Source organism: Pezoporus occidentalis, unplaced genomic scaffold (assembly GCF_034315485.1).
Source record: "Pezoporus occidentalis ecotype Australia unplaced genomic scaffold, CSIRO_AGI_Poc_V1 ctg16, whole genome shotgun sequence".
Lineage (NCBI taxonomy): Eukaryota > Metazoa > Chordata > Aves > Psittaciformes > Psittacidae > Pezoporus > Pezoporus occidentalis.
In genome coordinates, this window is record NW_026913425.1 from 2,931,069 (window position 1) to 2,958,269 (window position 27,201).

The window sequence follows — 27,201 nt, forward strand, 5'->3', positions numbered from 1 at the left end:
CATGGAAAAGGAACTGCGTGTGCTGACTGACGGAGCTGAACATGATCCAGCTTGTGGCCAGGCAGCCAAGAAGGCCAACAGCATCCTGGCCTGTATCAGCAATAGCATGGCCAGGAGGCCCAGGGCAGTGATCATCCCCCTCTACTGGGCACTGGTGAGGCCGCACCTTGAATCCTGTGATCAGTTCTGGGCCCCTCACGACAAGAGAGACATTGAGGAGCTGGAGTGGGTCCAGAGAAGGGAAACAAAGGTGGTGAAGGGTCTAGAGCACAAGTATGATGAGGAACAAGTGAAAGAACTGGGGTTGTTTAGGCTGGAGAAAAGTAGGCTCAGGGGAGACCTTATCTCTTCCTACAGCTACCTGAAAAGAAGCATGTAATGAGGTGTCAAGTGATAGAAGAGGGAATGTCCTCAAGCTGTGCAAGTGGAGGCTTTGATTGGATATTAGAAAAAAAAAAAATTCAAAAAGGGCTATCAAGCACTGGAACAGGCTGCCCAGGGAAATGGTTGAGTCACCATTTTATAATGGTGACTCAATAATATATATTTATATTTATATATATTTTTATATATATTTTTATATATATATAAAAATATATATAAAAATATATATAAATATAAATATATATTTTTATATATATAATATATATAATATATATTTTATATTTTACATTTTATAATTATATTTATATATTTAATAATATATTATTAATATATTTATAATAATAATAACACCGTCCCTTGAGTTATTTAAAAGATACATAGATGTGGCACTTAGGGACATGGTTTAGTGGTGCACTTGGCAGTGTCAGGTAAATGGTTGGACTTTATGATCTTAAGGGTCTTTTTCAACCTAAATAATTCTGATTCTGTGATTCTAAGTGAAAGGTCTAACTTGCTTCATAGCATTTAAAAGGTTTGTGAGCCCTGTTCTTTTGGAGCCTAATATCTTTCAAACCTTTCAAAGCATAGCTGTTTGTACTTCTGTTATGCTTGCTCTCCTAGACTAAATACCTATGGGTATTAAAAATGTTGTACCAATTGCAGCTCTCCTCCTCCCTGTACTTATTAAGGAAGATACTGATACTCTATAAATACCCTAACAAAGTGAAGACATCACTCGTATGTAAAGAGCACCTAGGAGAACAGCTTGCTGCAGCAGTTCCCAAGTGGGAAGAGGAGAAGCAAAGATTTAATTTTTCAAAGGAGGTTCTTTGCAATAGCATACTCACAAACACACATAACTGGATGATGTGGAGAGAAGAGTTCCTGACATTCCTCAGGGAAATCAATAAGCATACAGCTCAAAGGGACATGTTAATGACAAATAAAGTATTGATTTTTTTTTTTATTAATAGACAGGAAAAGAGGAAACGATTGTTTGATTTAGATGAAGCCAACAAACAAACTGTATTATTCAGCTCATCAATCAGAGCCATAAATCCAATCCTAGCCTCAAGGAATTTTAGAACAGTTGATTTTTTAAAGCCACAAATGAAAAGGTGCTTACCAAAGTGTTTATGCAATGGGAATTTGGAACGCAGAGTCCAAGTCCACCATTCTGACATTCATCAATATCTAAGCAGACCTAGCAACAAAACAAATCATCATGTGATAGGAACAGTGTCAATCTGAGATCCAAGTCTGAAGAAAAGCCACTGAAATTTAAGTCTAGAAAAGAGTCATAGACTCTCCTGAAATCACTCTCAGAATGGCACAGACATACCCATAGGCATACCTTCCAATGGATCTCTGTGATACAGAAAATTTCAAACTTAGGATGGGCTTCTGGTTTGCCCACAAGAGTTTAGACAACTGTAAGGTGGATGCTACAGAAACATGAAAAAAATGACAATAGGCCTTTTCTATCACACTCTTCCTAATTCAAAGGCAGTTTGCAGATATCAACAGAGTGCCCTTGATCAGAAATACCTGTGAAGATACTGACATTTTTTCTTGTTTATATACCAATCTGAGTATTCGACTCTTAATACTCCCATTAAAGCCAAGCAAACACAACTCAGATCTTCTGATTGAAACACTCAGCTCTGCCTAACTACACAAGGCATTTATGGAATGACTGAAGTATAAATAAAGTGCAACAGAGATGCATTGATATAAATCAGCAACTTGCAATGGTGGTTGCCACAGGGATGCTGCCACTCACCTGCTTATTGCTCTTGGCATAGCTGAGGCCTATCCCTTGCACGGTTTGTCCTGTATATCCTGGGGGACAAGACTCACATCGGAAACCCGGAGCAGTGTTCACACATCGCACTCCAGGGAAGCAAGGGTTGTAACGACACTGCAAAGAAAAAATGAACCGAGCACGTTTGTGCTTCAGTAACATCCAGATCCTGACTATGCACACAGACTTCTCAGTCAACGGCATTGTTATGTGTAATGTCTGTATGTCTTCTGTTCAGAACTGGCTTAGAGAGGAACAGACTCTGCAGATACTTCTTATCCCAGTAGGTCTTCAGCTGTCTGCAATCTTCCATGATAGCCTGCAGTTGATGCCCTAAGCTCTCATGCCAGTCCTTTTTGCTGGGTAGGTTCAATTCCCTTGGAAGCTGAGAGCCCCCTGGAAGCAACCCAACCACAGTATCAGGACAGACAGCTGTATAACTACAACCCATCAAATGGTCCTCCAGTTTTGTTTTGTGCACACAAAAGTGGCAGCAGCATCTCCCCTCATTTATATTTGGGCAAGTCTCACAGCCAGAAGTAACCCAAACATAAGGCAGATGAGCAAGGATGTGTCAGTGGCACTCACACATTTCTAGACTTGAGGCCCACACACAACCCTTGGTACTTCTCCCAGAATTCCACATGCTCACAGCGTCACCCTTGGCCTGAAGGCACCATCTGCTTTCCTGCCATCATGTAGCCTTACAGAACAGTTATGACCCATTTCACCTGCCTTGTGGGTGCCAGTTTGGGAAACCACATCCTGTTTTGCTGCCTCTCCATACTAGGTAGTATTTCTAATGGTACTGAAAACTTCAACATACCATCATGCTACCCATGGCTCAAAGACAACAGTAAATAAGAAATATGAGAAAGAAACAGGAAAGAGCTTTAAAAATATGCATTTTTCTCCCCTCTTTGATCAGTAACAGAAAAACATCTGCACGATAGAGGGAGAACAAGCCAGAAGATACCCACCTACAACAAACATACAGCTTGTAACTAAACACATACGTAATGGAGCAAGAAAAGGCATGTTTAATATCAAAGTGTGTTTGATGGAAAGATCTATTAGAAGTAGGCCCACAACTAGCGTAAGGAAAACGTAAAACCTAGGACAGACATTTTGTGCTCCTTATTTGCTGTGGATTTTTTATTACAGGCAGCAGAGGGCACTCAAGTTACACATAAACAGAGCAGAGCGGCAGCTCCCAAGATACGGGATATGAAAGTAATGTCTTCAAACTGGTAATGAATAAGGGAGCATATTGCAGAGATGCTAAAAGCCTCAGAAAAGATTACGGCAGCACTGAGTGAGGCATCTTCTAGATTTGTTTTTATCAGAATTTTTATATTAACTTCTTTTTAAATGCCAGCTACTAGGAAGTACAGAAATAGTTTAGTCAGTAGAAAGGTGCTCTCCCAGAAGATTCCAAAAAAGCTTTCAAAAATAATAAAAAAAATTACTTCATACTCTCAGCTAACTCAGGAAACCAAATATGACACATCCTCTCTTATTAGAGAATGAAAATGAAAAGCTATTGCCATTTATTACCTCTTTCCCCCCCTGCACAACCATAAGTGAAAATCCAGCTGTTAAAAGTTATTTACTGGTGAAAAGACCCACACCAGACTAGGTGACATTTTAGTAGCAGTGTTCATGTAAAGGCCTCATATAAGAAAGCATATCATGACAGACCAGTCTCAGTTTGTTTTCCTACCACTGCTGTCAAGAGTAGTGTTGCTCCAACTCTGAAAATGGCAGGGAGATAGATTATCACCATGCTCCACCTCAGTCTAGGTATGGTTCAGGAGGAGGAAACTATCTGTACTGGTAGGCTGCAGTTAGGCTGGCTTGAGACTCTCACCACAGCTCTTTCAGCTTCACCTCTTGCATTCACATTTCAGGGCTTCACCTCCATTTTTTGCACCTTCTGTTGCAGTAGACATAGCACATGTCATGTGAGGCAAAACAAAAGATACTGCCTGCAACTCGGGAAGCTGCCACACTCAACCCACTTACTTTTCCACAAACAGATAAAAGTTCGACGCATTGCATCCTTTCTGCTGATGGCCTACAGGAGGGAGTAAACCAAAAGAGCAGTCAAAGCACATCTCCTATTGCCTGGGAAGGAGAAAAAAGGAATTGCTTTTGCTGTGCTACGTCATTAGGCAGCCATGTTGGTAGTACGGTGCTATCTGCAGGCACAGTTAATGACCTAGTTCTCCTGGTTCCTTGGTCTACTACATCCAGGTGTTTTTCCAGAAAAATCACTAAAGAGCAATGGCAAAAATCATCATACAGAAAAAAAAAGTGGTGAACTGGGAAGTGGTTTTGTTGTTTGTGTTCTGAATGTCACATTCCAATTAACACAGATTTTATTTAACTGCTTCAGATGTCAATTTATTAACTCAGTCCTTAGTACAAGCAAGCTCTGACTTTCTAACATAACACAAGGAAAAAAAAAAGCAAATTTAAGTCAACATTATCAGCTTTCAACACAACCATAAAGAAGAAAAAAGCAACAATAACAATAAATGTTTATTTTCTTTCACAGACTTTTAACACAAGGCTGAAAAACATTGCTCCAGTCTGGGTTGAAGAGAAGACTTTGGTCTTCAAGGCTGGTTCAGAAGCACTACAATTCAAAGAAACAAAGCCCATATTGATAAGAAGGGCTTCTAAAGCCTGTAACAAAAGCTGCTGCATCTTCTTGGGGAATAGAAACAACTACATCAAAAGCTTCTTTTGTTTGTTTTGGTTGGGTTTTTTTTCCAAAATTAAAGTCCTTTAAGTGACTTCTCAACTCACCAGGGTATTTCAAGTTTTAACACATATAACCTCCATAAAGTTGCAGCAACAGCAAAATAAGGAGGTGGAATCAAATCAGAATGAATAAATATTTACCACGCAAGCAGTCAGCAAATGCTGAAGACAGCAAGGATCAGCAAGCCATTGATATGTATGAAACAGTTGCTTTTTAGCTTTTCCCCCCCCCATACTTTTTTTTTTTTAAATTCAGTGAAAGTCGCTATTTTTTACCTCATCAATATCTGAGCAGGTAACTCCATTTCCCGTGAGTCCTTCAGGGCAGGGGCCACACTGAAATCCCTCTGCTGTCTCCATGCACCTGACTCCCCTGAAGCAGGAATTAACTTCGCATTTGGGTTTACTGCGCCTAGGAAGCTGAGTTGGAAAATTCACAGCTCCCAAACCTTTAATGCAGAAAGAACAACAGTTTCAGCGACTGAAAGAAACATCCACCATGGCTTTTAGTTGGCAAGTGCTCTGAAGAAATCCCCAGGAGGCTGCACAGCAGGGGCTTGGTGTTTCTGCACAACGCTGCTACCAGCTGTGCTGTGGCTGAAGAGACATCCTGCAGGGAATGGCCCAGGAGCTTGTTGTGTCCCCAGACAGGGGAAATTAAGGCTATTTTGTTAGATCCACGTGCTTCTGGCTACACATGGGAGCCTTCCTGCTAGGTTAGTCCCAGCACAGATCTGTTTCTGGCCAGAGGGAGGAAACTGAAAGCCAGTGACCTCGGATGCCCCAAGGGACTCGTGTCATAGTACAACACATTTCTCTGGCTAAATTGGCAACACTACCACTTCATAAGAAAAATAGTGCCATGGCTTTTCAAGAGCACATCTGACAGTCTACAAATAAGAGGAATAAAGAAGCAGCAGCTGGCAGCCCATGAATACACAGAAGGACATGCAAGTACACTGGCTTAGGTGCACAGAGACCAGGCCCAGGGAAGAACAAAGTTTTTTTTGAGACTGGCAGGTGCTGAACCTTGGTACTTATGCATGCAGACTTACACATAAAGGTTAATCTGGTGGGAGCTCAACTTGAGTTTTGATGAGGCTGACAGAAGAAATAAACTAAAAGGCTTGATGAGTTTAAAGCCTTTTGCCCCACTCAGTGAGGGGGTATTCTGGTTTTTATACTGAGTGCATGTATGTCCTGATTGTCAGTCATGGAGGAGGTCCATGCAGTGGCATTTAGGAAAGTATTGCTTCTATTTAGTGAAAAGATGGAGACCATGTTTTGGGTCTTCCTGCTGTTCACCAGTGACTGCCTACTCAGAATCAGATGACTTTCAGGTGGACTGCATAGGATCTTCCTCAGACTGACAATACCAGCTAGAGCAGAACATGATTCCTCCTTTGTTCTCCTACTAAGATTGTTCATAAGATTCCTGGCATGCATTGTCTCCCTCCCCAGGAACACATGGCGCAGCTTTCCAGCAGAGCAAGAACTGACAGTACAGGGTGAGTGGTACTGCTTGATTTAGTAGGGGTTTATCCCCTGATAGATGATTATCAGGCCTATGGAAACTGAAAAATTTTTCTCTGATGAAAATCCATTTTAAATTTGTGTCCAATACATCTAAAACACTGAAAAGTAATATTTTTTAAGAGTACTTCTTAGAAACAACATAAAGCTGATGCAATGAATACTAGTTTTTAAATGACTGTACATCTCATCTGATTGCCTTGTACTGGGAATACCAGGAATACTTACCACATGCTTGGCACTCAGCTATGGTATTTCTCAGAAAAGTTGTTTCTTTGACCTTGAGGATATAGAAACCAAATGTTATTTGGATACAGGCTAGTTATTTTGCACCTGGCTGCCAGAGGAGCCATTACCATTCACCAGGGACCATAGCAACAGGACAAGGGATAATGGGTTCAAACTACGACAGGGAAAAGTTCAGGTTAGATATAAGGAAGAAGTTCTTTACTGTGAGGGTGTCTATCTTGATACAGGTGTTCTTTATACCATAAAATTAAGGGCAGTGGTAACGGTTGCTATACTTCAGCCATCATCAGCAGACCCTTAGGAATAACATACTTAGCCAAAGGCTTGTGCCACCATGTTCTGATACCCACAAGCAAGTGAAACAAACGTTAAGTTCAGTTCTGATAGACCTACCTCTACCTAACAGCAAGCTAGGATGGTTACTCTAGTTCCTCTCCACTTAAGACATAAGATTTTCTGTATCTGAATAAGCACTCCTACATTCAGTGATCCTCCATAGCAAACCCAGGGTACCAGGACCTATACGGTTATTTCTTCCCCACTGTGTCCTACCTCTGAGTCAATGAACTCTACACAGGAGTTTATTGCTTATGTGAATTTCTCACCGACTCTATTAAAATTGCAAGCTTGGGATATTTCACACTGAAGCCTTTATACAGTACCTGTTGCCTGAGAAGGTCTTTCACATCTCCCAGTATCTGGTTCATCTGCATCATCTGACCCATTAGCTGCCTATTAAAATCACCTGCAGGGAAAAAACAATGCGAAAGTGTGCACACAACTCTCCCTTATTTGCCAGGATAATTTTGAGATACAAGGTGGAAACACCATGAAGAGCTAAGGAGGGCAGACGTTACTGTTACTTAAGCCCTGTAGGAATCCGTAGACCAAACACAGTATCTATTTCCAATTTTTATAGTGATTTGCATACTTAACGGTTTTCTAGACTGAGCTCCACTGTGTATCACAGAAACAGGCAAATCAAAAATCTCTCCATGGAGAGAAAATGAGTCTGTTTTTCTACCATTACTGCAGTGGCAAGGCTCTCTAGTAGGGCCTAGCATCACTAGGAACTAATGCCATCAGTGCTACTGGTTCCCTCCACACCTGAGACCAGCAACCTTAAGTGACACCTTAGGATTTCAAGCTTATAGCGGTAACTCATCTGGGGCAGGAGGGCAAGGTGGGCATGAAGTATCTCAGCATACAATAGGAAGTCACCCTTTGTAAGTGTATTCCATGTCACCACAATTGATTCCTGCACACTTTCAAAGTGAAGTTATCCAGCTTCCTGAGCAAACTCATTGTGCAGCTCTGACCATGCATCAGGAGTGCCCGCTCTGATGGAAACAGTCCTTTTAAGACCTGCAATTGGCTTTTCTTCCAAATGGCAGCTCATCACATTGTACACACATTTCATGGCTGCCTTTGCTTCTAGGAGGTGCAGAGTTTGCATGGATTCCCAACATGCTATGAATTCACACTAAAGCCAGTTCTCAATAACAAGCAACAAACTGAAGACCTCCAAGACAAGACCAAAAGTTACATCTGTCCATAAGCCAAGATCACGAGACGCCCACCTGTTAAATGAAACACTAGTTTTGACCTAGTGACAGAAGAGTAGCAGAGAGCATGGTTAGTACATTACCTTGTAGTAGCTTCTATTTGTGGCTCACTTCTGAGTTTGTAGCTCTCTTGAGCAGCCATTTTTTTATTTCTCTAAGTCTGTATGTCTTAACAAATTTCACAAATATATGCTCTTTTGCATTCTAATCAGGCAGGGTATTTTGATATTACATCCAATGGCTTCAGGGAGATTTATTCATGTATCACTTTTGTGAGTACTGAAAAAGTATGTGAAAAACGCTTTTCTTAACATTTACCTTACTGTTTCAAACTTCAAACCATGTCTAGTGGGAATTATCCCACTCCTAACATACTAAGTTTTCTTCATTTCGGACTTTCTCATCAAAACACTGCGTAAGTTTAAAAACTTGTGAACCACCTGCTCCAGAACCTGCCCCTGTTCTAGTCCCAACCTTGTCTTAGTTTTATCTGTGAGAAAGGCACAAGAATCACGGGTATTTCACAATCCCACACTGGAACTTTGGCACACAGGCTGCTAGGACAGATTGCTAGGGTCTGTTCTTGTTTTGCTTGGGTTTTTTGTTGTTGTTGTTTGGTTTCTGTGTGTGTGTGGTTTTTTGTTTGTTTGTCTGCAGCATAGACTCATAGCATGGTCTGGGTTTGAAGAGACCATTAAAGATAACCTAGTCCAACACCTTTGCCATTGCAATGACATGTTTCACTAGGTTAAACTGCCCAAAGCTCAGCCCAACCTGACTTCGAACACTTCCACTGACAACTTCTCTGGGCAACATGTTCCAGCACAGGGCCTTGGATTTAGAAGGGGGCACCAGCTCCATTGCACAGCTAATTGGCAGAGGCAGGACAAATGCACAAACACTAGCTTGTGTAAGTACAGGCCACAATTAAATGCCTCACAGATACTTCTAGCTTTCTTAGGAACAACACTGGTTCAAGTACGCTACTTGCCCCCATTTGGCAAAGTCAGAGTCCTGAAACATCATTCAAAGAGACTGTGGTTACCTGGGCAGAGATCCAGCCATGATTAAATTGTAGGTCATGGCTGACAAGAGAAGTTTCCTGTCAGCCTATAATCCTCCATCAAAGAAGCTACATATAGAAGTTGCACATGGAACTAGAAGAGGCAGGTTCAAAGTAAATAGAAGAAGGTATCTCCACAGACATGATGAATTTCTTACCAGGAGACATTCTTAATCAAGCATTCAAAACTGACTTTCTTTCATGGAAAGAAACACATATAGTGTCGGTTTAAAACCAGCTGGCAACCGAGTACCACACAGCCACTCACTCACTACCCTCTGCTTCCTACCTCCCTGGGCAAGATGGGGAGGAAAACTGAAAGAATGTAAACCCAGTGGGTTGAGATAAGAACAGCTTAATAACTAAAGTAAAATGTAATAATACTACAAATAAGTGAAAATTAAAAGGTGAAAATAAAAAAAAACCACCTCAATAAACACAAGTGATGTACAATATAGTTGCTCACCACCCGCTGACAGATACCCAGCCCAACCCAAGCAGCAATCAGACCCTTCTGGGTGACTCCCCCCTGTTTATATACTGGGCAGGATGTGCTGTGGTATGGAATATCTCTTTGGCTAGTTTGGGTCAGGTGTCTTGTCTCTGCTCCCTCCCAGCTTCTTGTGCCCCTCCTCATTGGCAGAGCATTAGACTGAAAAGTCCTTGATCAGGGTAAGCATTACTTAGCAACAACTAAAACACTGATGCATTTCCATCATTATTCTCAGACTAAAGCCAAAGCACAGCACTGCACCAGCTGCTAGGAAAAAAATTAACCAGGACAAGTACAAAACACAAAGACTCCATCTCTGAGGGAGGGCTCTATATACTATGAACTGCTGGAAAACAGGACAGCATTGAGGGAAAACCACACTGTAACTCCACTCTTAATTCTTGTCCTTGGGTCTATATTAGTCTCTAACACTAGCTAGGTTAGAGGAACCTTTGGTCTGGTGCAACACGCTATATTTTTTGAATTATGTCAGATTCAGGTACCCTACATGAACTAGATGACCTCAAAAGTTTCATTCTGACCTGAATGATCTTATGATGATGATTACACGCAACATACTAATCTCATTTACCAAATGAGCAATCACAACTTCTCTGGGCAACCTGTTCCAGTGCCTCACCACCCTCATAGTAAAAGAATTTCTTCCTAATAGCTAATTTAAATCTCCCCTCTGTCAGCTTAAAACCATTTCCCCTTGACCTGCCACTTACATACTCTTGTAAAATATTCCTCTCCAGATTTCTTGCTAGCCTTTTTTAGGTACTAGAAGACTGTTATAGGGTCTCCCCTGAGCCTTCTCTTCTCCAGGCTGAACTAAACCCAGCTCTCTCAGCCTCTTCATAGGAGAGATGCTCCAGCCCTCTGATCCTCTTTAGAGCCTCCTCAAGCATGCTCAAGCAGCTACACATGCCTCTTATGTTGTGGGGCCCAAAGCTGAACTCAGTACAGCAGGTGGGATCTCATGAGAGTGAAGAGGGGGAGAATCACCTCCCTTGACCGGCTAGTCACACTCCTTTTGAAGCACACAGTTGTCTTCCTCGGCTGCAAGAGCACACTGCTGGGTCACGTTGAGCTTCTTGTCAACCAGCACCTCCAAAGTCCTTCTCCTCTGGACTGCCCTGCCTGTAGTTGTGCTTGGGATTGCCCTGATCCAGGGGCAGGACCCTGCAGTTGGCCTTGTTGAACTTCCTAAGTTTTACACTGGGCCCACCTCTTGAGCCTGTGCAGGTCCCTCTGAATGGCGTTTTTTCTCTCCAGTGTGTTGACTGCACCACACACCTTGGTGTCATCGACGAACTTGCTGAGGGTGTGCTCAATCCCAATGTCCATGTCACTGACAAAGATGTTGAACACAACAGGTCCAAACACCAACCCCTGAGGGACACCACTTGTCAGTGGTCTCCCCTTGGACATAAAGCCATTGACCACAACTCTCTGCATGTGGCCATCCTTATCCACCAAGCGGTCCACCTGTCAAATCCATGCTTCTCCAGTTTAGAGACAAGGATGCAACGTGGGACGGTGTCAGATGCTTTGTACAAGTCCACACAGATTATCTGTCACTCCTCCCTTATCTACCAATGTTGTGTCCCCATCATAGAAAGCCACCAAATTTGTCACATGATTTGCCCATAGTAAAGCCATGTTGGCTGTCACCAAACACCCCCTTATTGTCCATCTGTCATAGCATACAGTAACTGCTATGAGGATCTGCCCCATGATCTTGCCAGGCATTGAGGTGAGACTGACTGGCCTGTAGCTCCCTGCCTCTTCCTTTTTCCCCATTTTTAAAAGTGGGGGTTATGTTTCCCCTTTTCTAGTCAGTGGGAACTTCACCTGACTGACATGACTTCTCAAATATGATGGATAATGTCTTGGCAACTTCATCTGCCAGTTCCCTCGGGAGGCACAGATGCCTCTCATCAGGTCCCATGGACTTGTGCACCTTCAGGTTCCACTGATGGTCTCAAACCTGATCTTCTTCTACAACAGGCAGTTCTTCATTCTCTCAGTCCCTGCCTTTGTCTTCTGCAACTGGGCAGTGTGACTGGAGCTCTTGCCAGTGAAGGAAGACAAGGCAAAAAAGCCATTGAGTACCTCGGCCTTCTCCATGTCGTAGGTAACCAGGTCTCCCGTTTCCTTCCATGGAAGTCCCACACTTTCTGACATCTTCCTTTTACCCTCACTATACCTTCAGAGGTTTTTCTTCGTGTCCTTAACAAGGACAAGCTCTCCTTGTTGTCCCTGGTCAGATTTAATTCTGTGAGGGCTTTGGCTTTCCTAACCTGATCCTGGCTGCTCAGACATTTTCTCTGTATTCCTCCCAGGCTACCTGTCCTTCTGTCCTCTGTAGGCTTTCTTTTTGTGTCTGAGTTTGTCCAGGAGCTCTTGTTCATCCACACAGGCCTCCTGGCATTTTTGTCTGACTTCTTCTTTGTTGGGATGCATCACCACTGAGCTTGCAGGAGGTGATCCTTGAGTACTAACCAGCTTGCTTGGCCCCCTCTTTCCTCCACGGCTTCATTCCCATGGTACCCCACCAAGCAGGTTCCTAAAGAGGCCAAAGTCCACTCTCCTGAGGTCCAGGGTAGTGAGTTTGCTGCACACCCTCCTCGCTGCTCTCAGGATCTTGAGCCCCACTATTTCATGGTCACTGCAGCCAAGGCTTCCCTCCAGCTTCACATTCCCCACCATGTTGGTGAGAACAAGGTCCAGCACAGTCTCCTTCTTCATAGCTTCCTCTGTCACTTGGAGAAGGAAATTATCATCAACACATTCCAGAAACTGCCTTAAGTAATCCTTAAATATTATTCAGCTTGCTTGGGTCCCTCTTCCATCCAATGCTTTCCCAAGCATTTTCCAATTAATATAAAACCATACACTTTTACCAAGATACATAGGTCTCACATCCCTATACAGCTAAGCTTTTGCATTCCAGCTTTTTCTTGCTGAAGGCAAACTGTGGTTGTCTGATATATTGCTCCTGTAAAAGGACACCATGAAGCATATACCAAGTGCAATGCAGCTGAGTTAATATCGCGGTTGGAACATTTGTGCCTTTCCTTTGGTGGATTTGACTACGTAGACTTTGAATATATTCATGCAAGTTGTTTTATTATTAATATGATACTAATTCCACTTGAAGGTAATAAGCAACTGAATCTGAGAGGCTCAGCCAGGCAGAGGCAGCCAGGGAGAGACAGTATGTCTTGGTGTTGCTGCCATTTGTATTACTGATTAATAAGCGAAAAGTTATAAATGAGAAAGCTGCAAGTCTGCAATCTGGAAACCTCATTCACAGAGCTGCGAGCTTCTAGAGGAGGAAACACTGAATTGCCCCTCCTTTCTATGTGTAAATGTCTGTTGATTTAGGGGGAAAAGATAGACTTTTGATGATAAAACTCTGTTTTTTGCCTAGATACACATGTTAACGAGCAAGAAAACAGAAGCACATACAATTGAGGATTTAAATAATTAAAAGGCAAAACAGATTTTGTTACTGCTGCACACCACTGACTCTTACATTCATATAATATACTCAGGATGCCCTCATCTAAAATTTGTGTATCTTGACTCTATTCTAATCAAAACTAGCAATTCTGCAGGGTTGCTGGGGTGCTGGGGTGGGGGGTGTATATAAGCAGGCGAGGCAAGAAATGGTGTGAGAGAGAGAACTTCTTAGTGATCCCATTTCAAACCTGGCACTCACTTCTCCCCCTGCCCAGTTGTCACATATTAACATACTGCACACACAGTGTGAACCCCTTCTTGTCCCTCACACCCACAGCAGGGTGGCAGATAAACAGGGACTAGGAAGGAGTAGAGGCGGGGCAGTCTACCCCAGGTTTACTGGGTTGAGAGGCTAGAGAGTACGCTTGCCCATCACAGGGGATTTTTCACCCACCTCCTGGGGACCTGCAGAAATCTCAGTATGCTTCAGCTCCTTTCTCTCCTCCCTGTTCCCTGCTCAGTCTCCATAATGCTCAGCACATGCAGAAAAGTAACTGGTTCTGGAGCAGGTTTCCAGTCCAGCAGGTGACACAAGCCTTGGCTAACTTGCAGCAGGGCTAGTGGTTGCCTCGTGATGGCTCTCCCCTCCTGCACCCATGGGCTCTGCAGCTGTAGCACCAACATGCTCTGCAGTCTCCTGTGTCCTTCTTCACACCCCATTCCTCCCCTCTCAGGTACACTCCAGTGATCAAAATATGAATACTGGCCATTGTACTGTACATTGACAGGTCTTGCTACTCTACCTATTTTCACTACGCCTGTAGCAGTGTATCACACTTAGGACTGCTTCCTGTCTGCAACTTGAATACTTAAAATATTATGAAGTCGACACCAATAGATCAGGCTCACAAAAGTCTGTCTTCTAAACAAGGCTAAAAAGCCTCTTTTAATCATTAAGACTTCTCCTTCAGTAGGAACACTCCTCATCGCTTTATCACCAGCAACAGTGACTGTTTTTTCTCCAAACTGAGCTATTTCTAAAACATTTACAGGAAATTATCATGGCTGTAGTTCAGTCAAACAACTGTTATTACTTATCTCTAGAGTTTCTCCACATTATTAATATTCATCACATTAGCTTCTTGCACTGGGATCCTAAGGAACAATTTAAATTTCTGGTTGCAGGCCTTACCAGTGTACTGAGGAACAGGTTCAATTTGTTGAAGAAAACAATCCTGCAGGTTCCCCACTTCGGCAAGTGTTCCTCCAGTTACCAGCTTCAGCTCATCTAGTGCATCCTGGAATCACAAGAAAAACAGAGTCCACAATTCTGGGACAATGGAAAAAGTGTGAAGTATCAGGCAAAGTAAATTATTTTTTTAGAGAGGTTGTCCATTTCCCCGAGCAGGGCTTCTACACCATCCCCTTCAGGACCACCCATCACCATCTGAATTGTAATAAAATTCCTAAGCTTTGCCTTCCAGACTTCTACATAGCTGTGGTTTTATTTCAAACTTCTTTTTTTTTTTTACTATTCTGATTCATATGATCTCACATACCAGGAAGTTCACATATTTTTATATCCATGACATAGAATACAAAGTAATCTTTCCCCCACCACTCCCAGTCAGGTTTACATTCATGTAAAGAACGTGGCAGCTTAGCAATTCTCCATATAAACAGGATCATTTTCAAGCCTGAAATGAAACAAAGCAATGGGGCAACCTTGGGGGCAGTATGCCTTTATGCCTTCTAATGCATATGTTGCATCAACAACAAAGGAAGCTGTTTGTGGAAGACACTGTTTACCTCAGACTGTTGATATGGAGGTGACAGGAAGCTATGCAAACCTCAGAGAAAAAAAAAAAAGCTGTTGTAGTCAAACAGATGGGGACTGGACCCTTACACCATGCGAGTCCCCCTCTTCTTTTGCCTTTTTAGTCCATGTGGCTTATCATGAAGCGTAAAGCCACACTACACAGCCAAGGGCTGCTCATACTGAACAGCTGTTAGAAACTGATGAAGAGCTGCCATTACTGCACCAGCTCAATCCTTGCAAAAGGTTCAATCCCCAAGAAATTAAGCCTGAAATAAGGCAGGCAGCAATTTATTATTTTTTTTAATAAGCTACAAAATTGTGTTTCAAACAAACAGCATAACTATTATTACAGGGTTCAATGAAACTAAGGTTTCACCTATTCTATATGGAACTTATATTTATTTCACAAGTTAATACTCAGGTTACTGAAGCACATTGTACAGAGCTTGGCCACTGCATGGGCTGAGGTCAGGAGACAGAGGATCCCTGGTGATCCCTTTAAGTGCTCAGCCTGCTCCCAGTTTTTCAGCTCACCTGTGGCTTCTCCTGGAAAGTGCGTAACTCTACCACCGCCAACATCTGAGACAGAGCTGAAAACGCTTTTGGCAGGTCCTGAATGGCACCTACTTGCAGGCAGTCCAGATACAACTCTACTGTGCTTGATCCCTGCTGCAGGCCACTCAGCCATAAGATGACAGCATGGGGTTTCCCATCAGCCAGCTGGACGTTGCTAAAGATCACTGAATTCAACCTCCCATCACTCTTCAGATAGCGCAGCACCACTAGTACAAAATACACAGATGAACTATCAGAGGGCAGCTGATAACCCAAGGTTGGTCAAGCAAGGTCATGTGGAAATCTGCAATTCTTCTGGTATATTTCCACATGTCAGCTTTTGCAAATGCATTCCATATGCAGATATAAATGGTAATAATAAATGAGTAATAATAAATGAGACATTGACTTTCAGAGCAGGATTACCAGGAATCTTGCATGACTCCCCGTCTTTAAAGCACTGCTGCCTGCAGAGTGTGTTTCCCTACTCTGTCCAGGCCTCTCTAACTGGTTTACCCAAAATCACTTTACAGGCCAAAATATGCCAAAATACAAGTGGTAAAAGTAAAGGGTGCAATGGACAGCTTCCAGTCAGCACTTTGGCAAGTACATATCTGATACCCAGAAATACTCTGCAGCAGAAAAGTACAACTAGAAAAATCAGTTTCAGTGATTCATATTGCACTGAGTGAGGCCATCTGACAGTGTACTCAAATGCAGCATTAAAGAAACCAAAGGAAGCATGAGTCCAAGCCAGTAACCAGCATTTCTCTGCAACAAACAATAAAACCAAAATATAATGCACAGAAGACATATTCCACCCCTAGAGATGACTAAGCCTCTTCTCAACTATTTTTAAGGCATTAGTGAAAGACCTACTTGATAATTCACCCAACAAATTTTCATTTTATGATGTAAAATTCACCTTCAGAAAAACACAACAGCAAACAAAAACTTGCAGCATAATATTGAAAAACTGTCTCTTTCCTAAGGAAATTGGATTGGTAACCCAGGATCTGCAAGCTAAATCTCTCAGACCAACTAGCTAGCTCTCTACAAAATCTCTCCCAGGCTCTGCTAACGCGTATCTTCAGAAGCAACAAGCTGAGTGCATCTAGAGAGTATATAACTGCTCTACACTGTTAGTCAGACCTTGTTTCAAAGATCCCACTGATCACTAGCCTGTATGTCTCTTATTTCCTCATGATAAGTTATGTGCATTGAGATGTCAAGCCACACAGATGATGGGCACCTGAACAGTTAAGTACTGGCTCTTTGAAGTCCAGAGGGCTGCTACTATTGCATCAAGGAAGAGCTCACAAATACTCTGACCTTCATACCTGTGTTCATAACCTGTGTTAACATGAGGTAAACTACAATCGTGGATAGAGTGAAGGGAAAAACTCTTACTAGGTTCAGAGCTAATAACACCTACTGAATTCAACCCATTTCTATTCATTTAACAAATTAGCTTTCCATCTCTCAGCTACTAATGTACCTTCTTTGATGCTGCAATACCTCTGTTTGTTGGTGACCTTCTGAGTTACTGAGTACACGTTCCCAACTATTTTTCTAATTGTTCAGCCTAATGATTAAAAGAATTCAGATTTATACCAGCATAAATAGGTCAGGGTATGTCTCCATCTTTAGATTCTATGCTCTTGCTAATGTCCCAGAAGCTGTGATCAGTATCAGGAATATTTTTACTGCTGTCTATGTCAAGACACTGCCAGAGCTGAGATTTCTACAAAGATGCATGAGGTTACTTGCTAAACTTGCACTTGTAACTTGCTAAAAGGTAGCATTTCTTGGCAACCTCAAAGATCTGGCAGGATAGAGCACCTCACAGGCGTTATATTTGTGTGAATATTATGCACACCTGGTCAGATGAAAGTATGGTCTTTGGATCATGGCCCTGCATTCAGATTGACCAAACACAGCTGTAAGCTAGAGAAAGAATGAAAAGATGGTGGCAGACATAATGGACCCTGCCAGAATAGTTTCAGGACAATAAGCACTGGCTTGGAAGGTGGCTCAAATATTCCTTCCTCAGGCAGAGCCAAATATCCATCTGGTTAACTAGAGTAGGCTTTCAACGGGAGATTTTGCCTCTGCCTCTATAAGATTTAACTCATCCAAGCCCCTGCATTACGTGTTTGCTGCTACGACATTCTACACTGACTTTCATTAAAGTAAGTGGGTCACCTGTACCATTTAAGAAACAGATTTTAAATGAAATTAGTAAACCTGCAAGTAAATACTAACTGCTTCACAGAATTGTTGTTACATCACTGTTAAGCACTTACTGCTGTTTAATCTGTAACAGAATCATTCAAAAAAAAAAAACCCACCAATGCTACTTGCCTCTGAAAAGTACATTGGTCTAACCAAAAGAAGCTGAACACTTGCCCAGTAATTCAGACCTGTGCTTTAAAAACATTTAGGCATTATGAACATTTTACTACCAGATATACCACAGCAAAACCAGAACAAACAATTTGGAACACAGCTCTCAATGTGGCACTTAATATGGGATAACTAAGGTCTGTTTTGGACTACTTAGATCAGACTTAGGTGCATAAGGGAAGACACCATGCATATGCACACCCTTCCAAAACTATAGATATTTAGACCCTGCATTTTGCTAAGATGGCAACATTGCCTGACCACTTAAGTGGTGATCTCCCATCTTGACAGGATCACAAACAGCCCCCACACCTCATACTCTCAGCTCACACAATGATTTCCTGGATGTAGTTTAACTTACTGTATAAAGCAGCCGTATGTATAAAGCAGCACACATGACACTTCCAGAGAAATCACCTGTGTAAATACCAACTACTACTCACAAACTACCATACACCTTCAACAAGGTGTACTGAAGCAGTAAGTAGGCAAAGAGACCTCTACAACTGGCAGGTTACAGATCTTCCCCATCAACTCAACACTGGTCACTGACAGGACAAGTTTCTTTATGTTGTTGCCTATCTATATGGCACCATCCTGTTACAGACACTTGTCAAATACAACACTAACATACTGAGGACAAAACCGAAGGAAACCACATAACCTTCCCCAGTACGTCTCTTCTGTCTGTTAAAGCATATCACTAACAATCAGTTATGCAGGTATTCTTGAATGTCAGAAGAGTTTGATGTATTCACAATTGTATGGATATAGACGTATTTCTGTGTATACCTATGCAGACCTATATATAAAATTTACACACATAATTCTGTGTGTATGAGAGGGCGGAAGTGAGAGAGGGGATGTATGTGTAATCTATCATTTCTTTACCGATCAGGTAAGTCAGTGTTAGGAAATGTGTGACACTGATAAGGCTGTGTGGCCACCCCCAACACACACACAGGACAAATGCTCCTATTCCCCACACTCAGAAGGACTTCGGCAGACCTGATCAAACTACCAACATTACATCTAACTCATCCCCCTACATTTCCCAAGCAAAAGGTGTGCTTTTACTCCGTACACAGAGTCATTTTCCTATGTATGAACTAAAGTTTACCAGTAGAGTTTCTCAGTATACTGTCCTTAGCTACCTGCTTACAACATTTGTAGCAGCAAATTATCATGGCAGTAGTGAAGTCAACAGCACAACACTAATTTGCATAATTCACTAATTTTTCACTGGATCTTAAAATTGCAGTATATCCTAGGTGTGGTCTAGACAGCAATGCAAGCTCTCCATATCTAAAAGTCTGCTGAAGTTCTTACTCTGATTCCTGATTAACTAATTTCAGTAAGCAGAGAACACACACTTGAATTCACCCAAAAGATCCTGCAAGTGCTAGGAATGTTTGTCTTGCATAGTCACATCTAACCTCCAGGGTCAGCAGAACAAAAACCTGCCCTTCATATGCATGAGGCGGCATGTGCGTGTGTCCCTCGCATTCCCGAGTAATAAGAACCAGTGATTGTCCCAAGGGGGAAAATTAAAAAAGGGAATGGAAAAAAACCACCCAAATGAAAAAAAAAAACACCAAAAAATTCCCAAACTGACTCCTTTCTGCATATTACATTTTTTTAACTCCCTTCTCAGGATTGCTCAGAGCATAGTGGAGATACCAGGTGATTGTCAGGTCAGCTTCCCCTGGACAGGAAAGAGCAGCACCCAGCAAGACGAACAAAAGTGAAGGGGAATGAGAGAGGATGTAACCAACAATTTTATCTTGGGATGAGGGCCGGGGGGTGGGGGCTAAATGGTGACAGTATGCAACAGGAATTACTCAAGCACAAAGGTTAATCACGCAATTTTCAACATCCGTGACACACCATTAACTGTGGAACCAACAGTGGTTTTCCCCCCACAATACTTCATGCATACTTCAAACAACTCACCTTTATTCATCCGTCCCATGACTGTAAATTCAAAATACTTGCTGTTGTCAGCTGGTGAATACAGGCCAAATACAGTGGCTGTGCTCTTTGGCTGCAGTTTGAACGATGAGAGCAAATACACATCATTCAGCATAGGATCGCTAAGTGCTTGTTGCAAGAAGTTTGTTACCACTCTCTCGTTGGAATACGGAAGAAGATCAAAAACTGAAAAATAAGCGAGTTTCAACAGCAATTTAAAAATTAAAATGACCAAAGAAGAATGCAGTCTAAAGCCAACCATTGCAGATTATACGCTCTTTGCTATTTCCATATGGATATTTTAAAATGAACCCAAGTTGTCCTACCTAAATAATGTGAAAACAAAAATTAATAACATCTTTAAAAATCAGCTAGTCCAATCACTCTGGCATCAGCAGGGACATCTAAAGCAACCTGATCTAGTGAAACATGTCCCTGCACATGGCAGGGGGTCTGGACTCGGTAATATTCAAGGGGCCTTTCCATGAAAACTATTCTAGGAGTCTGTCAAAATATTATACAGATTTTGTTGCAGTGGATTATCTTTTAGCAACTTTTTTTTTTTTTTAACAAGAATTGTTGGTAAGTTACTAATATAGAAATATCTAGTCTTCAAACTGCAGTACTCAGTATTTTCAGGTAGAGCTATGAAATCTTTCTCTTCTGAGGATGCACCTCAGCAGAAAGCTTTTTAACCTATTTCTGCTATCATAATCAGATGCTTGCATTCACATTTTGTCCTGGGTTCAGCAGTAGCAGTCATTTTTCTCCCTCTTAGTAGCTGGTGCAGCTCTGTGTTTTTCAACTTTTGGCCTGGGAACAGCGCTAATAACACTGATGTTTTTAGTTACTGCTCAAACGTTTAGTTTGGTCAAGGACTTTCTGAGCCTCATGTTCTGCCAGGCAGGAGGAAAAGGCGGGGAGGAAGCAGAGACAGGACACCTGACCCAAACTGACCAAAGAAGTATTCCATACCACAGGATGTCATGCCCAGGATGCAACTAAGAGTTACGCGGAAGGCCTAGTTCACTGCGGGGCTGGACTAGGTATCAGACTAGGTGCTCAGTTGGGCAGGGTGGGGCAAGTTATTGGTCGGCGGGTGGTGAGGTGTTGTATTCTCTTCCCTTGTTACCTTGTTATTTCCTTTATCATCATTATTATTGGTGGTAGCAGTAGTGATTTGTGTTATACCTTAGTTACTAAACCGTTTTTATCTCAGCCCATGGGAGTTGCATTCTTTTGATTCTCCTCCCCATCTGAGGATCCAGCATCAAAAAATTCAGATTTCCAGTGTACTTATCCCAAGAACCATTTTGATGACATCTACAGTGCACCAATTAAAATTCTAAAAAGCAAAGTAAGCAATATGATGTTCATAAGATCCTTCTCAGTTCACTGACATCTAAGAAGCTATATTATATAAATAAGACTTATCTTTTCCTTCCGGCACAGATAAAGTAAAATAGCCTTTACACACAAAAAAAAAACAAAACAAAAAAACAAAACACAAAAAAAGAAAAAAAACACTGCACCACCACCACCCCCCCCCCAAAAAAAAAAAAAGAACAAACCTTGAAGGAACAGTAACAGCCATTTCAAATTTTTCTTGCAATTTCTGCACAATGAATTAGTGAAAAGCATTATGACATATATATGACATTATGCAAACATGTATATGTCAGCTACCTCCCCTTAAAGCACTGAAACATGAACTGGGGTTTTCCTCAATGTTCCTAAATCCATGATGGCTCCAAACTCAATAAACTATTCCGCTAGGTTTTTTGATAATCTCTATTTCAACCCACTGTTACTTAAGAAGTGTATATATTATACCCTTCCAATAAAGTCTGATGAATGACTATGCACAAGTGTTATTTAAATATAATTGCCCATTTAGCCACAGTATACCACTGCCATTCCATAGGCCTATCATAGCTGGGCCATATTTTTCTCCCACACCAGCAGAATACTCTAGAGCTGTCACTGGAGAAGAGCCCTAAACACCAGTCAGACAGCAAAAGCAGATGACAGCACATTGATTGGAGCCTGAGGTTGTGCCACTTCAGTTTTCCAGGCCAAAAACCAATGGAACTTTGGATAGGAGTCCTTTCTACCCAGCATGACCTCAAAGCTGTCTTCATTGACTAAGATGATGGGGTCATCCTACCAATGCAGTGTTTCCATATGCTACAAGCAGGAGGAGACTAAAGAGCACCCAGGACCATCCCATAAGCACACAGACCTACACTCAGCCACGGGGTATATAACCTTACGTTAGGCCCTGGGATCACGCTGCTTCCACTGCTCATTCTGGAGCATCCATTCATCTAGAGGATAATGCAATTCCCAAAAATAAAGAGATTTTCCCCTTCATCTCATGAAACCATTGAAATACAGATCATTGCTTAAGTCTACACTTGTATTAGGTCTAAGGATTCCATGACTATGGATAGTTTCCAGGACACAATACAATAAGAATCAGGCCCTTGATTTGCATGCACTTATTATACTGTTGTCAAACAAGTAAGAAACACATATCTGAGATGGATCTGATCAAAGGACTTCTTTTTCAGTCAGTTCAGATTTACAGCATCCCAGGACAACTGCTGTTCCCACTGAAAACAGGGACCCAGACAGCAGAGGCAAAAGGCTGGGCATTTTATCATGTTCAGGGTACAAAGAGCAAAGCAATTGCCCAAGCAAGAGATTGAAATGCAACTCACAACTATATACAACAGCATTTTGCAGGTAATAATCATTCATAAAATAGAGCTGTATCTTCTCACCTAGAGCAGCACAATACGGTATTTAAGTCTCAGACAAAATAAAATATAGCTATACATTTTATCTAATCCTTCTAGGTCTGTTGGCAGATTTTATATCAATTTCTGTGAGACTAATTAATTTCTGCTACAGTCGAACACTTAAAAATATAGGAGAGGTATTACTAAAGTAATGACTAAACACTGGCAAATGTCTGTCTAACCTCATGGAAAACGTTTGCCGAAATTTGCATACTGAAACCAGTGCTCAAATTGGTTTGCTAGGTGTGTTCTATAAACCACATTGCTTCAACTGGATCCTTCAGCACCGTGTTATGGAACCCTCTCTTGGCATATTTCTACTGACTAGCATGTAGATGCAGTCGGTGTATGGATCCATCCTTAGTGTAAATTACACACATGCTAGCAAAAGTGGCTAGCAGAAGAGCAATGGGGTTATGAAAACTAATTTTATATCCTCAGTAGAGCTGTCAGAGAGACAGCTCTTGGACTCTACAGAGACAACTGCTTGTTTGGAAGGAACAAGATAAAAAAAAGATTCACAAGGATTTCAGATTCAATTTTTAGAAGACTCTCATCTTTCTCTCTTTGTCTCTCTGGAACACTAGACTTAAAACAAATGGATAGAAAAGGACTGCCAGTGCTGTAAGGCACAAGCAGCTGTTTTCAATCCATGCAGGGAAAGTGAAGACTCGGGCATGCCTCTGAGCACAAGCATTTATACCCATGGGGATAAACAGAGCCCACTCAAGAGACTGACCAGGAATTCTTTCCCTCACCTGCTTCCTGTGGTTTTTAGAAGGGAGCTGCTCAACCTCCTGTGAAAATGCTAACAAGGGATCAGCTACACCTTGAGACAGTGGCAAACCGCTCTGGAGATCTGCCCAAAAACATCAAGGTTATCCCTTCAGATGAGAACTAAAAGACAGGACATAAAACCCTAAGAGATGGAGGCATGGAGGAGTGAAATTAGTGGCACATAAGAGAATGGAGTTCAAAATAAAAGAGTCTTTTCTTTCCCCTAATCCTGCTGCCATGTCACACCAGCTTTTTGAGACCCTCCAAGGCTCTTCTCCGCTCTCAGCTAACCATAATAACTGTAAATTTAACATTGTTCGGCACTTTTCAAGGTAAGTAATGATGGCTTAGGCACCTGGAGTGAAACCCTAACCCCACTGCAACGGCTTCTGATGACTGTTAACAAGGTGAACACTTTACGTTGTTGAAAGTGGCACCTTTCACAGGCCACTGCCCCTTACAAGCTGGAGATATGCCTCAATTGTTTTTTTTTTTGGTGTTTTTGTTTGTTTGTTTTTTAAGTATGGCAATACCCTACTTCTCAACATAACAATTTTCTGAAATGTTTTTACATCAAGAAGGACTTTAATAAAAGCTTTCGGTAATACAGGTAAATTAATCTGAATGACTATCTTTTAGATCTGCTTCACTTAAATAAAGAATGAAGTAGCCGATTAAAATATCAAAGATCATTTCGTAAGACAATGGAGGGGTTAAAAACGCAGAGAGAAGAACGCACACTTCTAAGACTGCCGGAGCCGCATCAAGTTACACTAACTGCTGCATTTGGTAGCTGAGCTGGTTCCAGTCAGAAGCTACTGCTGGGTAACAATACCACACACTTCATGCATGCTCTAAAATAAAGATTTACTATGTGCATGATATTATCAAAGTAATTATGGATTTGGAAGGTAATATTTTTCTTGCGCACTTTATGAAGTAGTTTTCCAAGGAGTTTTTCTAGCTCAGTAATTCGCCTCTCGAGAGAACCTGAAACCGAAGAAGAGCCCTTCAGATATTCAACACACCTACCAGCACCTCTATAAAACCAGAGCATCTTTTGCTTATTTCAGGGGGATGGCTGATGGGGAGGCTACACCACCACCACCTCCTCCGGGTCCCCCCTGCGGGCGAGCCAAGGCGTCCCGGGCAGCCGGCGCCTGCCGCCTGCTCTCAGCACCCCGCCGGCCAGCAGAAACCAGGCTGCCCGCGGCAACTCCGGCTGCAGATGTGCAGGTGCCGGCGGAGCTGGCGACTCCCCACCGCCTTCCCTGCCGGCACAGGGCTTCCTCCCGGGGCGACAAGGCGCTGCAAACCCAATGCCGTCCTGGATGAGAGAGGGGACTGTCAAGGGTGCTAGCGGGAGGGAGGCAGGGTCGGAGAGGTGCTTACCTCGGGGAGCGGGCGAGGCGGCGCGGCCCCAGCACAGCTGCAGGGCGAGAGACAGCAGTAGCAGAGCAGCGCCGCGCTCACACCCCATGACGCGCAGGCCGAGGAGCGCGGCGCAGGACGGCAGACCTTCTGCTCCGGGCCCCCCAGTTTAAGGGCGGTGGCCCCCTGTCCGGGGAGGGACGGCGGCGGGCGGTAGGCCATTGGCCCGGGCTACGCTGCCCCCTAAGCGGGGGGAGGGCGGGGGGTAGGGTTGCGCCCGGGAAAGGCCGAGCCCTGAGGTGGTCCAAAAAGGAAGGAACGGTCGGGGGCCGAGCTCGGAACGACCGGCGTTGGTGGGGGTCCACAGAGCCTGGGCAGAGCCGGAGATCAGAGTCACAGAATGATTTGGGTTGGAAGGGGCCATCTCGTTCCAAATCCCACTGGCACCTTCTGCTAGATCAGGTTGCTCAAAGCCCCATCCACTGGCCTTGAAGACTTCCAGGGATGGGGCAGCCACAGCTTCTCTGGGCAACCTGTGCCAGTGTCTCATCACCCTCACAGTCTTGCTGAGGTTCAGCAAAATAACAGCCTGTCAGAATCCTGGCTGAAGTCTGCCCTTTGAGGAGCCCTGGAAACGGAAGCATATTTGATGGCATTGAATTCAAAACAGGTGGAGATGCATTGGTCTGTAGGTTTGGTCTTGGCAGGAGTTTAACTCTTCCACTTTTCCTTATCTAAGAGTGTCACCAAAAGGGCCATGCTGATTGCACACTGGGCAGGTTGGGTTTCTAGAAGACTCTTAACTGGCAAAGTGAGGAATGTCTTACCTGCTCTTTCATTTCACTATGAGAGTTCAGGAGCATTGAGAGAGCTCAAACTGCCTGGGTTGAGGCTACTGGAAAAGGTTGCTTGTCTTAACAAACCCCCAGACCTGATGACTTTACCAAACTCATTTTTAAAAAAAAACATTCTGTTTCCAACTATGACAATTTTCAGTATTGTGTGTGCCCTGGGATGTCATTATCCCACTGTTTCCCCTTTAGTTCAGAAAATTCTAGCCTCTACATCGCTGGTGTTTAGAAAGGACAGGAGAAAAGGAGCAAGTGAGTGAGCGAGCAAGCCCTTTCAGGGCTGAACAGCACCACCAGTATCTTCATGCCCACATGAAACCATCCATCAAGCAGCCCCCGTGCTCACAGAAGGAGTCTTCCACAGGACCCCATGGAGCTGACAGCACGTGGTAGGCTTCCCAACCTGCTGCATTGCTCTCTTTGTCCTGTGCTTCTCTGTGCCTCAGCCCTGCAGACTCCCACATCAGAAGAAACCCAGGAAGCAATGGTTGATCCCCTCATAGTTTGCTACCTACTCAGCATGCAGCTGCAATAGCTGTAACTGTCTGATATTATTTACATCATTAAAAGAAAGGCATGAATAGGAGGAAAATTTTGTGTTCAGTGAGAAAAATAGTGTTGAATAATGTTCAGTCACATCAGGCTTGGCGTATACAGCTAACAAGCACCAGAGATCAGCCCTTGGGGCACTCATTGTGTGGAAGGCAAGAAACAGCACAGTGCAGGGCAGGGGCAGCAGGGCACACTGAAGGCCCTGTCCCCAGGCAGAGCACGAGGGCGGGCTCCTCTCCAGTGCAGCTGTGTTGAGATTCCAAATACATCCAGCTGGACCATACTCACTCTGTATTTGCCTGCCCTGCTTGGTATATACCCTATATCACTCCCTACTTTGTAGCTTCTCTGTGTAACAGAAACCATTCCTTCAGTTGCTCATTCCTTCCTCTGCCTATTGCCAGGCTGGATGGTGCTCCCCTGTACCCCTCGTGTCCCAGCACAGAACTATTCCTCCTCCTCACGCTGCTGCTCTTCCATATATACATCTGCACACAGCGGGAAATGCCTTGCCTCCACTTCCACTATCCTTGCCCCTGCAGCGCTAAGTGACAGGATGACATGGTGGTGTCATTAGGCTGGCAAGAGAGCTGCACAATGGAGTGAGAAAAACAGAGCAGTAGATGCCAAGTACTATATGGCAGGGAGAAAGAGGGAAGCTGAAAGGAGGTATAGCAGGAGGCAAGGGTGTGGAATGAAAAAGGAAGGAAGAACTTAAAGTGCCACAAGCTCCCTAGAAGCTTCTGTCTCGGTTCAGAACTCCT

At 43.1% G+C, this 27,201-nt stretch overlaps 1 protein-coding gene across 1 annotated transcript in view; it reads right to left on the minus strand.

The window, feature by feature from the left end:
- Window positions 1-25,252, minus strand: part of THBS4 (thrombospondin 4) — a 43,548-nt gene extending 18,296 nt beyond the window's left edge. The window contains exons 1-9 of the mRNA XM_062612350.1: window positions 25,056-25,252; window positions 20,065-20,268; window positions 15,685-15,932; window positions 14,524-14,629; window positions 7,402-7,484; window positions 6,719-6,770; window positions 5,234-5,406; window positions 2,168-2,305; window positions 1,511-1,588 (exon numbers count right to left, since the gene is read on the minus strand). Coding sequence (XP_062468334.1) covers window positions 1,511-1,588; window positions 2,168-2,305; window positions 5,234-5,406; window positions 6,719-6,770; window positions 7,402-7,484; window positions 14,524-14,629; window positions 15,685-15,932; window positions 20,065-20,268; window positions 25,056-25,143 — 1,170 coding nt within the window. The 5' untranslated portion in view covers window positions 25,144-25,252. The remainder of the gene's footprint in view (window positions 1-1,510; window positions 1,589-2,167; window positions 2,306-5,233; window positions 5,407-6,718; window positions 6,771-7,401; window positions 7,485-14,523; window positions 14,630-15,684; window positions 15,933-20,064; window positions 20,269-25,055) is intronic.
- Between the last annotated feature and the right edge of the window lie 1,949 nt (window positions 25,253-27,201).